This window comes from Nelumbo lutea, chromosome 1 (assembly GCF_056320005.1).
Source record: "Nelumbo lutea isolate HS-2025 chromosome 1, American lotus-T2T, whole genome shotgun sequence".
Classification (NCBI taxonomy): domain Eukaryota; kingdom Viridiplantae; phylum Streptophyta; class Magnoliopsida; order Proteales; family Nelumbonaceae; genus Nelumbo; species Nelumbo lutea.
The window spans coordinates 217,108,318-217,126,623 of NC_142684.1; the positions used below are offsets into that span (position 1 = coordinate 217,108,318).

Consider the following 18,306-nt stretch of genomic DNA (forward strand, 5'->3'; position numbering starts at 1 on the left):
TGAGATCAAGAATCTGGAGTTTCAATTAAAGTTATAGCTCTAAGAAACTAATCAATTCATATTACAATTCCATCCTTGGTTCAAACCAAGAAATTAATGACGTCCACAAATGCACTAAATGAATGTTGCACGGAGAAATCTGGCCTCTACTGCTTCAAAATGCCTAATCCGGAGGAAGAAGAGGATTTCTAAGTTGAACAATATCTTGAAACCTCAAAAGTTCTGTCAGAATTTAATAACAGATGGCGCAATCCTCAGACAATGGGGACTTTCAGAATGCAATGCATCTGTCAAATGCCTTCACTACCTTCAGACATTGTAATAATACAATGATCGAAGTATAACGAAACAAATTCACTTTCACAGTGAAGAAATTCCCAAGTTTTTCAGAAGGGGTGAAGAAATAGGTAGTGGTTGTTGCCGGAAAGAAGCTCACATTGAAAGCTTTCCATCAGCTAGTCTTAAAAAAAGGAAAACTCAGAATAGTTCAAAGATCTTGAGTGCTATTGTGATCAAAATTTAATGATCAGCCACTAGATATATAGATCACCACAACTTTTTAGATGGTCAAGAAAAAATTGAAGGTATTAGTAAGATCACCTTATCAACTGTTAATGCTCCGTATTAGCCCCCATCCCATGGAGAAAAAAAAAAATAAAAAACAAAAGGTACGTATACCATGGATGCATTCTCCTTGGACCGACTTTTTATAAAATGACGATAATAACCTTGTTAAAATATGAGAATAATAACCTCGGGCAAGATAGAGAATGGATAATTCAGAAGAATATAAGGATATTCGAAGGGCATATTACCGAGACCAGTAAAGAATGAGAGAATCTACTCTCTCCCACGGAGAATCTTTTCAAAGACTATTTATTTAGCTTTCCTTCTCTTCAACGTCCATCTTCTCAAATAAGAGCACTCAAACGCAATTGGAAACCGTCGTCATCGTCGTCTCTCTCTCCGGTAAGTGTCTTGCTCTCTCTGGTATTAGTTTCTCAAACATGTTAACTTACTTTAATATATTTGGTATAAAAATAAGATTTATATAGCGCTCAAATGATCAAATCTTTAGCGGTAGGCTTGTCTCTCTTTGAGTCTGACTAGAAATTTTGCAAATTATATCCTGCTGAATCTGACTTGGCTCTACTGGTGATAATTGGTTTACCAGAAATGAACATAGCAGGAAGAGTTTACCTGATACCTCGTAGTCATGTACAATTCGAAAGCTTACATGCTTATATTAGGTGTGTGGGGTGGGGGGTGGGGTGCTGATGCCCAGTTAATTGCTTAGTACAGTTGAGCTATTCTAATCCATGTTGAAACCAATCCCAGGAAGCACCTTTGTATGCCTTCTTTCATGGGCCATATTGTTGTTCCAGGCGTCAATTGGATGAAAGAGGTTGGTAATTGAAGCGAGTTAGCAGCTTATCCCTTTGAAAATTTGTGTTGTGGTCAGGTTAAATCTGTTTGGGAACTCTCATCACCCAGAAACACAGCGATTTATTTAATAGATTATAGGATTTATAAGGCACTGAAATTCTCCATGAAATCAAGAAAAGAGTTACTTCTAAACGAGAAATAAATCGACCCTTTTATTTCTGAGGTGTATGCAGTACAAAATTTTTAATGTTGCTATACAGTTTTCAGCTACGAGGGCCTGTTTGCAGGCAAATAAAATCCAATGGGGTTGGGCAGGAGGCCCGTTCATTCCCTGCTTATACCCTTCAGTGTAAGCGTAAGAACGGAGAGGCCTAATAATACATCTTAGTTTTAATGCCAAACATCTCGTGTATTTCGTACTCCAATCATGCTACTGTATTCCTGTCTGACCAGCGCCATAAAGCAAGAATATGACTCTCGGGTCCCTTGATTGATTGGAAATTGGTTGAGACTGGTCTAGTGTATCTCTTTGCTATACATTGATCTGGCTACTTATTGAATACACCAGTGAGTCCCAGCCTGAAAAATCAAACAAACTAGATAATCAGAACATTTATGGGTCAAACTACCAGAAAAAAGAAAACTTTGTTCAATATCTCTTTATACCTTTTATATGAAAGGGAAGCCCTAACTTGAACTGGCTTTGAATTACTGAAAGCTTTCCTTCCATATTCAAATACCATCACAAAGAGACCAAACATATACAGAAGGCTAAATTGAAACCTGGATAGAATCTCATACACGACGTATAAATACTTTCTTCCTTCAGTATTCCTTCTGCTTAAATATATTTGAGTCTCCATTTGTTGCCACTCTGAAAGAAAGATAACAACAAAATTAGCAAAGGGAATTTTGGAAAATTCCTTTGATGATCATCAGTTTGCTGCTTTGGTACCAGTTCCTTTCTTGGGAAAGTTTGACCAATCATGCGGATTCAACTTCAATTCTGATGCCTTCATCAACTCTAGAAGAGCTTGATTGACCTGAAAGTTTTTAAAGTAGAGTTATGGGTTAAAATTGCCTTTACAATCATCCATATACTGAATGACTATAATTATTATTATTATTTTTCACAAAGATCTCTAGTCCCTACAGAACCCACCATGTTTCTGCCACATGGATGGATGTTGTGGCCAATCTAAGCCATCCACCAAGTAGGGGACTCTTCGGACTGGTCATCTATGCACTTCGGGTCCACGTAAGCCTGTGGCCCACTTTTATTAGAGTCTTCCATAAGTAATATTGGTTATCAAAAGTTTCAATATTCTAATACTAAACTTCCTAAAAAAAGGACTGTTCTGACTACGTGGCAAGGGTTTGGTCTCAAATTTGTGTCATTAATGGGGGGATAAAGAGAGGAAACCAACTTCTGCATGGATATTTCTTGGTTGTTCAGATTTCATTGCTAAGCATAGGGAGTAGGTTTGCTATCAAGGTCATTGGGGCTTCCCTAAACAACCAATGAATCTTTGACGTGGCAAAGCAGTTTGGGAGTCCAATTGGACCCCGCATTTTCCTTCCATTAGCCTCTATTAATGGGGTAAGTTTAAGTCCAAAAATCCTTATTTATGGGCAAATTTTAAATTAAAATTAAAACTTCAAATAGATGACATTAGTTTGGAAAAAAACCAAATACAAGGTGGAGATAGGGCTAATATGGACTGTGAGGTTGAATATGTAACCAATTCAGGTCTCTTATCATGTGGACATTTTGGATGAGCCACAATCTGTCCATGTGGCAGAAAGAGAGCTGGTTGTGTAGGGTATGGAAAATTTTTCACTAATGAGGTAAAGTACGGAACTTCAGGTTTGGGCTAGGTCAGGGTAAACCCAGACCTGAGCCAGACCCTATTGGGTGTGTAAGGATTAGACCCAGAACCAATTCTATTATTAATCGAACTTACCAGGTCTGACTCGATAGGATCCAGTTTTATTTGACAAGTCTTTATTTGGTCATTTGACAATAAATCGACAATTCTTTTGCTATCTAACGTATAATGTGTTTACATAATCGGATTGGGTTGACCCAGAGCATTGATAGCCCCAATAAATATCAACCGTTTAAAGTTTTAATATTTTATTATTAAACTTTCTGATAAAGGAATATTTGTTTTGAACAGGTAGCAAGGTGTTTTGGACTAAAAGTTGACCCATTATCAGAGTTGACCAGAAAAAAACGTAACTAACCTAGCGTTGTGGAAGATTCATTGGTTGTTCAGACTTTATAGGCTAAACGACTGAAATAGAGAAACCACTCACTTTCTGTCTTTATGCATACATCAGAGAGAATAATGGTTGTGGGCCTAGTGGCATTTCAAAAAGGGCAGCCCATTGCATGAGGCTCCTGCCAATGTGGTGTCTAGGGAGGGTCAGATGTACGCAGCCTTACCCCTGCATATACTGTTTCCAAGATTTGAACCCAGGTCACAATGGACCAACCCAACCGTTGCACCAAGGCCCACCCTTGACCCCCCCCCCCCCCCCCCCCCCCCCGAGAGAGAGAGAGAGAGATGTTTTTGTGGGTGTCTATTCGAAAAACATAAATACCTCTTCCGGTCTTTCATGGCTCACTAGATGTCCTCCATGGAGATCAATCATTCTTGCCATGGGCTGAAGCTTCTCTTGAAGTTTCCTTGCGTAGTATATTTGAGCAATGATGTCATGCCTATAAAAATGGAAAACATCCACTAGTTAGAAGGAATGTAACTCTCAAGAGTCAAGTGGCATGAGAAGAGGGACTACCGAATTTCTGAAGTTAAGAGTATAAACCTGCCATGAATGACCGAAATAATGAATCCAGCAGATCGGATCACTTTAAGTTCTTTTGATGTCATTTTATGGGTCCAACAGGCATTAACTTGACCCTCAAATCCATATTTAGATTGCATTCCAGTTGATGAGATACCTTTGACATACTCCTGCAAAATAGGGCGTTTTCTTTTAAGTCAGCAAATATGCTTATAGAAACCATGGAAAAGATAACTTCATTATGATGGAAAACTAAGATAGTCTGCTTCTAATTTATGCATGCACTGCTACTTTTCATATATATGCACAAAAGTACCAGTGGAAACATTATACAAGTGGTACACATTTAATACTAAACTGATCTTCACATGTATCGGTACAAATATTCAATGTGTAGCTGTTGAATTAGTAACTAAGGCTCAGTTTAGGAAGGGCACAAATACAAGTATGCTCAGTGGAAAACCTTGTACATGGTATTTCTATTTGTATTTGCACTGTGCATATTCACTGTACATATTTGTATTTGAACTCTTCCCAAACCGAGCACAAAACCTTGTATTTGCACTGTGCATATTCGTATTTGCACTCTTCCCAAACTGAGCCTAAAGTGCAGTTCTGTATATCTTCCTAACAAATACTTTTGCCAAATTTATAAGCACCGTAAAATCTCATGAATGAAAAAACAAGGATTTCATATTAGATTCTAGTTGGGTTCAAATAACATAGCTTCTGAAACATGGATTAATGAAATCAAAATATACATTAATATTGAGTGGAGTTATCAAACTATCTAGGATTGTGCAACATGGTGATAATGTAACACTAGGATGTCGAGACTTTGTTATGCAATATAAATTGTTTGACTAATTTCCTGCTCAAGTAGTAGCAGCTTGATAAGGTTGTTGGCTCTCATTATCCATTTGAACTTGAATTTTGACTTCAATACTTCAAAGCAAAGAGGCAAACATTAGCCCCTCAAATACTTTTAATGTGTTCTGGGTACACACGTTCATGATTTTGTTAGGAACATATGCGAAAAAACCAAATATCCAATGTTTAACCCACTATTGTAAATGAATTGCACTATTTATCAATATCAAATGACCTTTAGAGTCATAGGAAATGAAAAGCCCTCAAGCCTCAGGCCCCAAGAAGATCTCTGCAACAGGACCAAACAGAGACCAATCAAAGAGGTCCAGTGAAACATCCTCCCACCTAAAATCTAGCACAATGTCAATAGACACCAAACATACAAATCTTAATTGGGCACTATATGTCAACACAGATAAAAATCAAATGCACTTATGTGGACTCCTCTTAATATATCATGTGAGTGAACTTGGCACTCACTGTGACAGCATGAACTTGTACAAAGTTCAGTCCCTATTTTTTTGAAGTTGGATGCCCAGAAAGCAGATATACATATATATATATATATATATATATATATATATATATATATATATATATATATATATATATATAACCCAGAAAGCATATTAGTCACTCAAATTGGAAACAGACTTTTTAAACCCTTGCTTTGGAATTGAAAACTTCTCTTGATAGAACCCAAATAATCAAATAAACAGATTCTGCAAAATCTTGATCTTGCACAGACAAAAAAACAGTGGGTGAATGAGGGTTCTAATGTTGCCTCGTCTGTAGAGTCTATCAATTAACTTTTCTTCTCCCTCTTATTATTTAGTTCTTTTCCATTATTATGATTTCCAACAAGACAGAAGGAACATAAAATGCAGTGCACAAGAAAAGAAGCCCCCCCAAAAAAATGAAGCAGCATGGCTGACATATGGTTTAGTTGCAACACAAATTGTGGGCCAAAAAGGAAGCAAAAGATTCAGATTGGAACTCTCGGTTTGGTTGGTTATGATGCAAGAAATCAATTTTGAACTATTCCAATCCTTAACTTGATGTAAGATTGTTCTCCTTGTGTGAAGTCCAACGTATTCGTCAAGATATTCCTGCACAAAAATGTAATGCAAAAGCAACTAATGAGGGCATGTGAATGTGCAAAAGAAAATTATTCAACTCCAATAGCTATAACAAAAAACATGAAGCATATTTCACAGGTTTGAACAAACCAACAAATTATCTAAACACCATCAATATTCAATAGGCAATTGGTCTAAAACTGTACTGGAAAAGAGAAGAATTATTGGAAATTGGACCTCATCCAATCTCTTAGGAGCCAAAAATAGAGGAAATAACCACTCTTCTTGAAGCTCTCAAGAGGGTTTATTTTTCTCCATCTACTAATAGCCGTCATGTTTGGACCCTTAACTCTTTTGGGAAGTTATCTACTAGCTTCTTTTTGATGTCATCATTACAGCTGATAATGCTGAAGCGTTGCCAGCATGTAAGATTTGAAACTATTTGATCCTTCTTTTTCCATCTGGGAGGCAAGTCTTGACAAAAAAAGTGAATCTACATGTTTGCATCATGCATCTTCAAGAAAGTTATGGAATTTATTTTTCCTTTATTGTGAAGCTACCGTGGTTATGGCATTTCTTCCTTTATTTATATGGTGCAGAGTGAGTGACCCTGGGGAATGTTATCTATCTACTTTGGCGATGGAATTGTAGTAGGTTGGGACAAAGTGGGGAAATAGATGTTGGAAAATTATTTTTCATGCAATCTTGCGGAAAGTGTGGGAAGAAAGGAACAGTAGGATTTAGGGGTAAAACTTGGGCAGGCTCAGGTCCTGGTGCTGAAGCCTGGGCTGATGCAGTGCAAAATCTTCAAACAGGATACCAGACTTGCACCTCTAATAGGATTTTCAATGATAAAGCAGTCACACATTATGTTTCTCTAATATTCCCCAAATTTCATATGGGACAAGCACTTGGAGGGTGATCACAAAGCTGAAAGATGACTACGCCAAACACATTCATTTCAGACCAGGAAACGTCCAATATTATTTTTGGAGGGAAACTTGATACGGTCAGAGCCTTTTGTGTTAATCACACCCGACTATGTTCAGTATCACACTCCACGAGAAGGACAAGGTCAGTGACTGCTTTCAAATGTTAGGAGGTCAAGTAGTGTGGATCCCAAGGTTGAGAAGAAACATCCATGATTTGGAGATGCAAGAGCTGGTGTCATTGGTGGAAGCTACTAATAAAGTCCAGCCCAATAGTGAGCTGGATGATCAGATCTGCTGGAGGGTGGGCTGGAAGCATGGTTTAATCGATACACCCAATATGCATGAACAGGCATATTGGGTGTTTCAATACTTTATAACTTTTTTTAGTTAAAAAAAATGTTTCAGGGGGTCGTTTTAGGCTTGCCTACACCCTGAAAAGGCCCAAATTCCGAAACACCCCTTATTTGGGGTTTCAGAAAGCCACCGATATGATACCATACGTCCGATATGAGGTATATCATATTGAAATTCTGAACCTTGGCCAGAAGAAGAGCTTCGCAGTAAAATATTTCTTCATTAAGCTTTGGCAGCTTGAAGAGGAAAGGTGGTGTGGAGATGGATGTGGAAATCTAAGGTGCCTACAAGGGTGATTTTCTTCTTGTGGATTGCAATGCTGGATAGAATCCTTACCCTTGACAAATTGCAGAAGAGGAGCGTTCAGTTGGCAAACAAGTTCAGCCTGTGTATGAGCCATTTAGAGTATGCTTTCCACTTGTTAATTCACTGTCAGGTCAGGTGGCCCAGCTGTTGGTCCCACTGTCTAAAGCTGTTTGGTGTGCAATGGGTGACCCCAAAAGACTTGCAGGCTCTGTTGGCAGCATGGATAATGATGAGTTTTAGAAGAAAAGGGGCTATCCTGCAGGGAATAGTTCCACTTGCACTCAGCTGGTGCTTATGGCAAGAGAGAAACAACAGAATCTTTAGAGATTTAAGTCTGGCCATTGAGCAGCTGAAAGGAAAGATCAAATATTAAATGACTTTCTGGTCAAGAGTGTAAGGATTTTTTTTTTCTAATTATGCTCATTTATGTAATCAGTGGATTAGTAATATCTTTGATTAAGATGATAGATCCCGATAACTTTTTTGTACAGTAATGAGGGACTGGCTGTCTTCAGCAGTTAGCTTCTTTTGTATAGCTCTGGAAAGGGTTCCTCTTCCTCCTTATTTTTAATACAATTACTCAACTTTCAAAACAAAAGTGAAGAAATAGTTGGTTAGCCACGAGTGTGGGGTTCTAAACCCCCACACTCAGGCTCTAGTGTGTGTGGTTTCAAACCCACACCTAGTTGTTTCTAATTTCTTTTTAGTAGTTTCTAATTTCTGTTATTAGAAGTTTCAAATTTCTGTTAAGTTGGGCCTGCTGGCCTTATTGTTTCTAACTTTTGTTTATTTCCTATTCTTGTAAGGATCTTAAAAGCTATAAATAAAGGAGTGTATGGGGCAGCAGATCATTCACCATTGAACCCCTTCTTTCTTTCTCCTCTCTTCACTCACTCTCTCTCTCTCTCTCTCTCTCTCTCTCTTTTCTTCTCTTCAAACCTGTAATACAGTAAATAGTTCTTCTTCTTCTTCTTCTTCTTTCAAGCTGGTATCAGAGCCTTAGATCTAGGGTTTCTCATGTGGATTTAATTCAGCCGACCACATGAGAATTGTTTAAGACTGAAAGTTCAGAAAGATCCTTATTTCGGCTGATTCTTGGAGGTTGCAAGAAGGCTTTAGCAGCTGTCCTAAGATTGGAGAGAGCTTCTTGTAATCAGGAAGAATCAGGGAGGAATTGAGTGATCAAGATCGATTCTTGATCAAGATTGGAGGTGCCGATCAGTTTTTTCTTGGTTATTTGATCAAGACTCAAGGTGCTGACAGTAATCGATTGATCGAGTTTGAAGACTGAATGTAGCAATCAGTTTTCTGGGCTTTTTTTCTTCATAAAGTACCTTTTCTTGAGATTGATACCAAAAGGACTTTGTTATTCATTCAGAGAGGTGCGGATAGAAAATCTCAGGATTGATATCAATCCCAGGACAGTAGTTAACTGTTATCTAACTGCAAAATCATTGTCCTAGGTCAGCTGTTATTGGCCTTGAAATACAACTTTTTCTTGTCACAGTAGTTTAAAGCCCATTCTTAACTTAGAATGGAATACAAGAACCAAGGAGAAGGTGCTTTTGGGACTGTTGGTTTAGGTAACATGACTAAAAACACCTTTCAAATTACAACTGTTAAGTTTGATGGATCAAACTACTTGGAATGGGCTCAATTAGCGATGATGGCTATTGGGGGTAGAGGAAAATTAAACTTCTTGCTTGGGGATGTGAATGAACCCTCCAAGGAGGACCCTACTTATGCTAGGTGGGTCCAAAAGAATTTTTTAGTGATGACATGGCTGTGCAACTCTATGCAGCCACACGTCAGCCGAAATTACTTGTGGGCTAAAACAACTAAGGAAATATGGGATGTTATGAGGGAAACCTACTCTCAGCCTCTTAATGTTGCTAGGGCTTATGAGCTAAAATGTGAGGTTAAAAATCTGAGGCAAGGAGAGAAGCAGGTCTCTATTTACTTTTCAACCTTAAAATCTTTGTCGCACGAAATTGACCATCTTGAAACAATTGAGTGGGAGAGTCAAAAAGGTGCACAAACATATAGAAAGCAGGTTGAAACTAATAGAGTTTTTGATTTCCTAGCTGGTCTGAGCTCTGAATATGACATTATGAGACAATAGTTGTTGACAAGAGATAGTGTGACTTTATCACCAAGCCTATTCCCTAGTGCATAGTGAAGAAACTAGGAGAAAGGTTATGTTGCAGCAACAACCCTCCGAATCAACCTTGGTAGTAGTTAGACCTAAATCTGGGGGGGGGGGGATAAAGAGAAGAAGGAAGTGAAGAAGGACTTAGTATGTGAACACTGCACGAAACCTAAACATACTAAGGACACCTGTTGGAAGTTGCACCCTCATCTAGTTTCAGCAAAGCTCAGAAATAAGAAAGGGAATGCTAATATGGCTATCAACACTGATAGTACAACTTCATCAGGCACAAGAGGCACTCCTCTAGATACTCTAGCTGCAGTCCGAGCTGCTCTGACACAGCTAGAAAATGAATTTAGTAATTCAGCTCAGCCTACATCAGCTCAACAACCTACTTCAACCCTTGCTCATACAGGTACAAGAGCTACTGCTTGTCATGCTTTTGTCCCAGGTAAATACTAGACCTTCCATGGCTCTCTTGTACCAATTTCTAGTAAGGGAGACATCAGGTTATCAGATACCATCACCCTATCCTCAGCTTTGCATGTTCCCAAGCTTAGTGCTAACTTACTTTCGGTTAATAGTATTACTAAAAATCAAAACTGTTAGGTAACTTTTTTCCCTAATCGGTGTATTTTTCAAGATCTGAAAACGAAGAAGGTGTTGGGATTGGCCGTGAGATGAATGGAGTCTACCTACTAGAACATTCATAGGGGGAGTAGAGTGAAGTAGGGAAATTGTGTTTCTCAGTCTTGTAGTAAGATTATACTTTGGTACAACCACTTAGGTCATTTATCTTTTGGGTCTTTAAAGAGTCTTTTTCCAAACTTGTTTGAGTCAGTAGAAGTGTCTGAGTTAAAATGAGAAAGTTGGGAACTTGCAAAACATAAAAGATTATCTTATCCTTTAAGTAATTAAAGAAGCAACCTTCCTTTTGAGATTGTGCATACCGATGTTTAGGGGCCCTACCATACTCCCACCATGGAGGGGGGGTGTACAAATATTTCTTATTATTTGTTGATGACTATACCCATTTTTCATGGGTCTATCTTATGCACTCTCGAGATGAGGTCCCCTTCTGACCCAAGCTTTCCATAAGATGATCCTAACTCAATTTGAAACCAAGACCAAGATTCTTAGATCTGATAATGCCAAGGAATACTTTGCAAAACCCTTGGCATCATGTCCTCACACACCTCAACAAAACGGGGTTGTTGAGAGAAAAAACATACATATTTTAGAGGTAGCTAGAAGCATCATGCTCAACTACAATGTTCCCATACGTTTCTGGGGAGATGCAATTCGTATAGCCATATACCTCATTAACAGGGTTCCTTCACGGGTCCTAAACATGCAAACCCCGTGTAGTCTTCTATATCTAGATAAGGATCTATTCACTGTTATCCTCAAAACTTTTGGGTGTACTTGTTTTGTTCAAATCCTTGGACTTCATCACTCCAAGTTTGATCCCAAAACCACTAAGTATATTTTCCTTGGGTATGCACAAAATCAAAAGGGATATTGCTGTTATGAGCCAATTTCAGGGAAGCACTTTGTGTCCATGGATTTCACCTTCTTTGAGGATATGCCCTACTTCCAGGAGTGGCTGGAATAGGAGGCAACTTCTACAGGGCAGAAAAGCGTCTGTTGTATTTTTTAGTGGGATGATCAGTATTACTGATTCCACTAAAGCACGAGTTTCTGCTCTCTTGACTGGCTTATGAATTGCAAGACAACAGGGTTTTACCTCTCTATCTATTGAAGGGGATTTGGTAAATACTATTGGATGGAGCAAAGGGAAAGAACATGATCCCTGGCATCTGGAACATATGTTGAATGAGATCATCATCATCATCCAAGACTTATCCCAACTATATGGGGTCAGCTACATGAATCCTGTTTTGCCATTCCATTCTGTAAATGAATGAGATAGGAGATAAGGGGTGAGCTTAAAGGAAGATGGGTTAGCTAAAACATGGGCTAGGAGGGATCTTTCGTATGATGATTGGCTCCTGCCAGAGTAACTTTTTGAGCAGATCCTTCTTTTCCATGTATGCATCTTGTCATGTACACCTCTTATTTTCTAATAGCATACTACTACTATTTTCAAGAAAACCAACTATGCTTCAAAAAATTCGAATATCTCATTTATTTTAATATTCAAGGTGAGTTAGGTTAGAGCTTCCACAACATTTACCCCCTCCCACCCCAGGCAACAGTATGAGGAAAAAAGGTAAGAAGAATATTAATTACAGTAGAAGGAATGGTATAAGGTTGTTTCTATTGTGAAAGGAGTTTCTATTTACCTAAGGCTAGCAAAATATCAGCTATTTCAATTCCAACAATGAGTTTCTGCCTACAAGTGCAGGACTATATCAGAGCTGAATTTCTTGCTGTACTCCTTTGACAAATTGGCCATTGAAGCGGATTCTAAGCTGGTGGTAGGATGGTTAAAGGACCCAGAGGCAGTAATATGGGCTTATAGGCATAGTTGCCAAGGTGACTCGCCTAGGTGACAAGGCGCCCTTGGAGGCTGATCTCGCCCAGTCATCAATCAGTTTTGTATACTTTTATATTGTTATTTTTTTTGAGATTATAATTATAAAATAGACATTATTAAGCAAAAATATTCATTTTTTGTGTTCATAAACTAATTTCTTTTTATTATTTTCTTATTTGTTAGGATTTAATCAACACAAACATTGCTAACTGCTGTATTGAACCCTCAAAGACTTCAAAATCTGAACCAATAAGTAAGGGAAGAACTTAAAATTTTGTCTAATCAACACATTTCTTCTTCCATATCTTCTTCTTCTTCTTCCACCTTTTCTTTTCTTCTTTTCTTATAACAAAAATTGGGGTTCGGCACCTATATTTTTTGAATTTTCTTTTCTTTCTTTTTATTCTCATAAATATGTTGGTTTTCTAGACTTAAACATGAACTTTATAATTTTCCTATGAAAATTATGGATAGTTATCAAGGAAAGATGGTTATGGAACCTAGGGAATTACCCTACGATATGTGATTTTTACTTAAAAAATCCACCGCCTAGGCACCTGCCTGGGTGACTAGGTGACAAGGTGCCCCCCCAGTCGCATAGCCTTGCCTTGGCGCCTTGAAAACTATGCTTATAGGGATGAAATCAAGAGAATCAAATGGATTACTAGCAATATGGCTCTAAGAATTCAATGGGGTAGAAGAACGTCTAATGGGATGGCAGATACTTTAGCCAAACAAGGAGTTAATAGGGATCAATGTGCTGGACCCCAAATTTCAGAGTATCACTATTACAAATAGTGTTTCCTTAAAATACCTTAAAAAAGCTGTATGGGCCACCTGCTTCGAAATTTTGAACATTGCTGGGCACACTTGTAATTTGATTTATCATGCTCTGTGAGAGGCTACACCTTGTACCTCTCCTCAGGTCTCTTGCATTGTTTGTTGAGACTAGTTTATTTCAATAAAATCTTGTCAAAAAAGAAAAAAAAACAAAGAAGTGGACAACCCTGAGATCAACACCCCCAGTTTGATCAAATGAGAGAAAGCACTCAAGAGAATATGCACAAGGATTGATCCATTTCAAGGGCTTCCCAAGAAACAATTAGTGAACTTTGAATCCCTGTAACTTGCTATTGTCCCTCATTATAAGAAATTTTTTAAAACTCCAACCTGAAAGTAGGACCATTTGGATGCGGCCTAGATCATTCTCATCTAGGTTGCCAAGTTAATTGACATAACATAAATAATCAGATGAAATTATTTAGACTGTCTAATTGTGAGGAAAACTATGAACCTCTCAGTTCACTGTGAACCATCTAGGTTGAGTGTGACGTCCTACGGGATAAAAGTGAATGAAAGGGACCGTGAATCTTAGATGGGTGGGAGATCAGCTTCTAGTATTTTCTTTGATAATGGTCAAGGAGAGAGAGATTAGGAGTCAATAAGGACACAATTAAAATGACCTTATCATGTCTTCGTTTCTGCAACAGTTGGGATCTTCTATATGCTTAATATATATGAATTACTGTTATCAGTTCAACTGGACAGTCTGGATGGATTGGACTGACCTCCTCACTACCAGATTGACCTCTAGTCTGGTTTTTATAGTATTGACTAGAAGTGCCAACTATAATGAGAAAAAAATAGAAAGGAAAAGTATCAGAAGAATATGAATCAAATGTTTCTGAATAGAACAAAAGGGTTAACTGACAACAATTTCAATGAAATCAGAAAGTAGTGAGGGGAAACAACAGCAGCTGTTTCAGTAGTGTCCTGTACCATGTGAAGATGTATGACATGGATGAGGTACATCGCTCCTATCCCAATGATGAAAGAACCCACCACAACAAAAGTAGTAGTAGTAGTAGTAATAATATATGGAAACTGTTTATTGATAACATATGACAGTAGAGAAAATAAAGAGTAATAACAATCAAACCTTCGTGTAATGAGTATCCAAGTCAACAGCGGCTCTTTGCTCAGGAGTCTTTGCCTTTAAGAATCGGATTGCAATGGATACAATCTGACGGTCAATCTGAAGAATAGAAACAATTTATTTACTCATTACATGTTTTATACCTGAAAATAAATTGATCCATTCATCTTGCAAATAAATAAGTTCAATTTACAGGTAGAAGTTTTGCAACAATGTAATCTAAAATTTCTATTTGTAAGTGATTATAGAAGCTTGTATGGCCTCAAATTCTACCCAAAAGTCAATTTGGATTATGAAAACCATTTTCTACTTAGTTCTAAGTATAATGGATGCTAGGTCACCAAATAACTTTATGTCAAGAAGAGAACCTGTACTTATGTAGGAAGAAACAGTAGAAAATGGAGAATCTAGCTTACATTTCTTAATTTTAATGTGAATCAACTTAGCTGTAAAAGCAGATATATAACTTCAAAATTGCCTTTTCCAATTTTAGTTGTCACTATTATTCAGTATTACTTCGTTCTCTTGGTTTTATTATTATGTTTTCTCCTGAGTGAATAAAGGCAACAAATGCAGTATGCAGTATGCACACATACAATTTCCCCTTTTTGCAGTAGCCTATAAGAGCTTTGAGACACCAAGCATTGCTTGAATCATGTAAACATAATCTCCATGTTCTATGGAGATTGTTGGCTTGCTTAATAAAGTTAGCATCGGACAGTTTTGAAGGTTGATAAGATTTTCTAGTTCAAAGGATTCTTAAACTAAAATGCAATATAGAACCTAAAGAAAGTTTTTGATTAATCAGCTACTATAAATGCAATACAACCCACTGAGGCCACAATAATTTACTTGCAGAAAATAAACACAGAAAATGCTGTTGTATTTCCAAATCACAATAGATAAAACCTAATGGCCTTGCCGGAACAACAAAGTATAGTTCAAAAGTTATAGCAGTTTCATTATTACATAAGGCTTCCCACAAATAAAGCCCTTTGGTCAGAGATCCTGCAACTATGGGTTTAGTTCCATTAAATGTAATCAGATAGATTTTTTGTTTTTTGGTACAAGATCAGAACAATCAAGAAACTATAGATGTTACCAAATGAAGAATCTTTTGAGTCAAATTGTTTATCCAGAACAAAAGAGAAGGAAAGGAAGAAAACTACAAGGTGGATTTGGATGCTTTAATCCAAATTGATTGGGTAAGCGAGTAACGATCCAAGGAGAAACAGGATACTACAATGCTGTAACTTCTATTGGGCATATGATCCATATTGTCTCAAATCTGGTTTATGCACGGGAAAGCATATGTTAATTCAAAAAAATTTTTTGTCCCTATTTTCGAGTAAGGTACCTCAAATCTACAGGCATTTCATGAAACTGGAAGTATTTCACAATTAAAGCATATCCAGTTAAAACATCTATAACTTTAGCATAAACATAAGTCCTGACCCACCAGTAAGGATTGAGTTCTAGGTATACACACATAACAAGAGAAAAACCACTTTCTGAGTGCTCCATTAACTAAGTTGATATAAAAAATTATTGAGAGACCTTTGGGAAACATTCAAAACCTCCACCAGTTGCATTAAGTAAGGCCAAAGACAATATCCTATCTGGCACCATTGCAGCCAACTTGCAAGCAATCATAGCTCCTGTATTCATGGAAAATAAGAAGTTTAATAAAACAGAATCTAATTTAAACTCATTTTGGCATCTTTAACTCGGTTGAATTATTACCAAAAAAACTCAGTTGAATGTGTATAACCATCATAATATAATCACTTTTTGTTGTATTATCTCTCCTTGTACTGCTGATATGGTCCCTTGCTATCAGGTTTATTCAGCAGCATAGGTTTTCCTTCCCCTTATATATTAATGAAGCTCTTTTGATCTTTATTAAAGATCAAAGAAAATATTATCAATACAATTACATTACATGAACAGAATTATACTCCAATCCAATTCCTTTAACCAAGTAAAATAAAGAATTGGGACATTGTAAGACACCAAGCAAAAGTGACTTATTAAAGAAGCTAGGCAAAACTGAAACATTCCTTCCCTTTCTATATTAATGAAGCTCTTTTTGATCTTTATGAAAGATCATAGAAAATATTATCAATATAATCACATTACTTCAACAGAAACTATATACCAAATCCAATTCCTTTAACCAATTAAAATAAACAATTGGGGCATTGCAAGACACCAAAAGCAAAAGTGACTTGTTAAAGAAGATAGGCAAAACTGAAACTCTTAAGAATTAAAACTTTGCAGAAACATGGACCCAATTTTGTTTTTTTTTTCCGCTCTAAGAAAATTTATGATTAAGAGTCATGGTAGAACACACTGAACCGATTAAGTTTCATTGTAGTTCATAAACATACTTACATACCCAAGAAATTAGGCTGAAGCAACTGATCACACTGAATATTTTAGATATGGGTTTTATTAGGAAATCAAAATCTTAAAGTTGGAAAAGAAGTAAATATCTCAAGCATACCCATTGAATGCCCAAAGACATGGGCCTTTTTCCATCCCAAATGGTCCATCAAAGCTATTGCATCTTTTGCCATGATAGTTGTTCTGCCATCCATTGCATACAAGTAAGAATTACTTGGAACATTTTGTTTTCTATAATCAATGTATCGTCCAAACATAAAAATACTACAATGGTTTCGTTTGCATTTTTCTTTCCTTTTCTAGTGCTAAAAGAACTTTCAAAACGATCACTTTCCTTCTGGGTTTTTCATAATGCCAAGTTGGAGTCAATTTAGCAAAATGCTACCGGTACAAAATCTCGAATTGCAGGAACGATAACATGAAGGACATTAAAAGAAGAAAAACAAAAAAACTATAATCACAAAAGGAACAAGACCTTACGTATATTCTGATTTTTTGGTGGGAACCGAGCTCCGACCCATCCCACGGTTGTCGAAGGAACAGATCTCTATTCCCCTGTTGGCGTCGGCAGCTTCCCATTCCTCTGGGTCGTTGGGATTTTGATTGGGGGTCGCCCGATCGGCATCATTGGGTGTCACCGAACCCGTAAGGCCCTTAATTTGGGGACCCCAGGAATCATGAGTGCCTGCCAAACCTGTTCACAGCACGCAGATCAGAAAAGAAATAGAATTTAAACAGGAAGAAAAAGGAAAAAGAAGGGGAAAGAGACGGAACAAACCAATAATGAGAAGAACTTTGGTAGTTCCATGACCATAAGTTCTATAAAAAATCTTAATTCCATTGTTTCCTTCTCCTCCTTCTCTCTGGTACTGGTTGACGTCGCAAAACGGCATCCTTCCGGAATTCTTCAGGGGATGAGAAGAGAGAAACAGAGAGGAGGATTCTACGTTGCAAGAAGCTCAATTGAACCAACGAACTCAGAAGGCGAGAACAGAAAACGAAGACCAATTGAGTTGATGTTTGGACTGCTTTTTAATGGGGCAGTGTTTGACCGAGGCCACGAGGCCACGAGGCGGATAAAGATTGGTACGGTTCCACGTCAAATGCAGACTACAAGTGTCGAAAGTCGAAACAGAATCTAGAGAGAGAAATCAATTTAAGACTCTCCGCAATCCCTTTCTCTTAATTATTGTTATTAATTTACGGCAAATCAACATTAATCCTAATTGTAGTTGGATATTTCTAAATTTTAATTGCATATCTTCGTGGCGATGCTAGCAGACAGCAATACAGCACCTTTGCACGTACAACGCGATATTATATAGTATGATCACATACATCCATGGGAACTAACTACTAAGTATATCTTTTATATGTCTGTAGCGCGTTGTACATATAAGAAAGCTAAAGATGTTTCCACTTTCGCAAACCAAACAAGAGATGGTCGGTGGAGATTATTCCACTCCCACGTTGAAACTGTGTGTTCTTTTCCGGAACAAAAGGAAGCCGGCAACCGATGATGCTGAATTGATGATGATGACGACGAGAGAGAATAGCATCTTTTATGGGTTGGCTAAACC

General features: G+C 37.5%; 1 protein-coding gene across 2 annotated transcripts; it reads right to left on the minus strand.

Moving 5' to 3' along the window:
• Positions 1–1,574: 1,574 nt before the first annotated feature.
• LOC148881008 (alpha/beta-Hydrolases superfamily protein) lies at positions 1,575–17,896 on the minus strand. Of its 2 annotated transcripts, none has more exons than XM_088963193.1 (11): positions 17,505–17,896; positions 17,207–17,420; positions 16,827–16,909; positions 15,878–15,978; positions 14,324–14,419; positions 6,120–6,173; positions 4,216–4,364; positions 3,994–4,111; positions 2,342–2,429; positions 2,053–2,260; positions 1,575–1,965 (listed from the first exon to the last, which is right to left on the minus strand). In XM_088963193.1, exons 1-11 carry the CDS (start codon positions 17,617–17,619, stop codon positions 1,935–1,937), a joined length of 1,257 nt encoding a protein of 418 aa, XP_088819319.1. In that variant the 5' UTR covers positions 17,620–17,896; the 3' UTR covers positions 1,575–1,934. The 2 variants fall into 2 exon arrangements, with proteins under 2 accessions (XP_088819319.1, XP_088819320.1); XM_088963194.1 differs by having other exon boundaries at positions 2,170–2,260; positions 17,505–17,768.
• Between the last annotated feature and the right edge of the window lie 410 nt (positions 17,897–18,306).

Coding starts and splice junctions, on each gene's coding strand:
- LOC148881008 (XM_088963193.1), bottom strand. CDS start 17,619: ATGCCGTTTTGCGACGTCAACCAGTACCAGAGAGAAGGAGGAGAAGGA. Junction 4,365..6,119: donor GGAGAACAATCTTACATCAA/GTTAAGGATTGG, acceptor CCTATTTTGCAG/GAGTATGTCAAAGGTATCTC. Junction 4,112..4,215: donor ATTTCGGTCATTCATGGCAG/GTTTATACTCTT, acceptor CCATTTTTATAG/GCATGACATCATTGCTCAAA.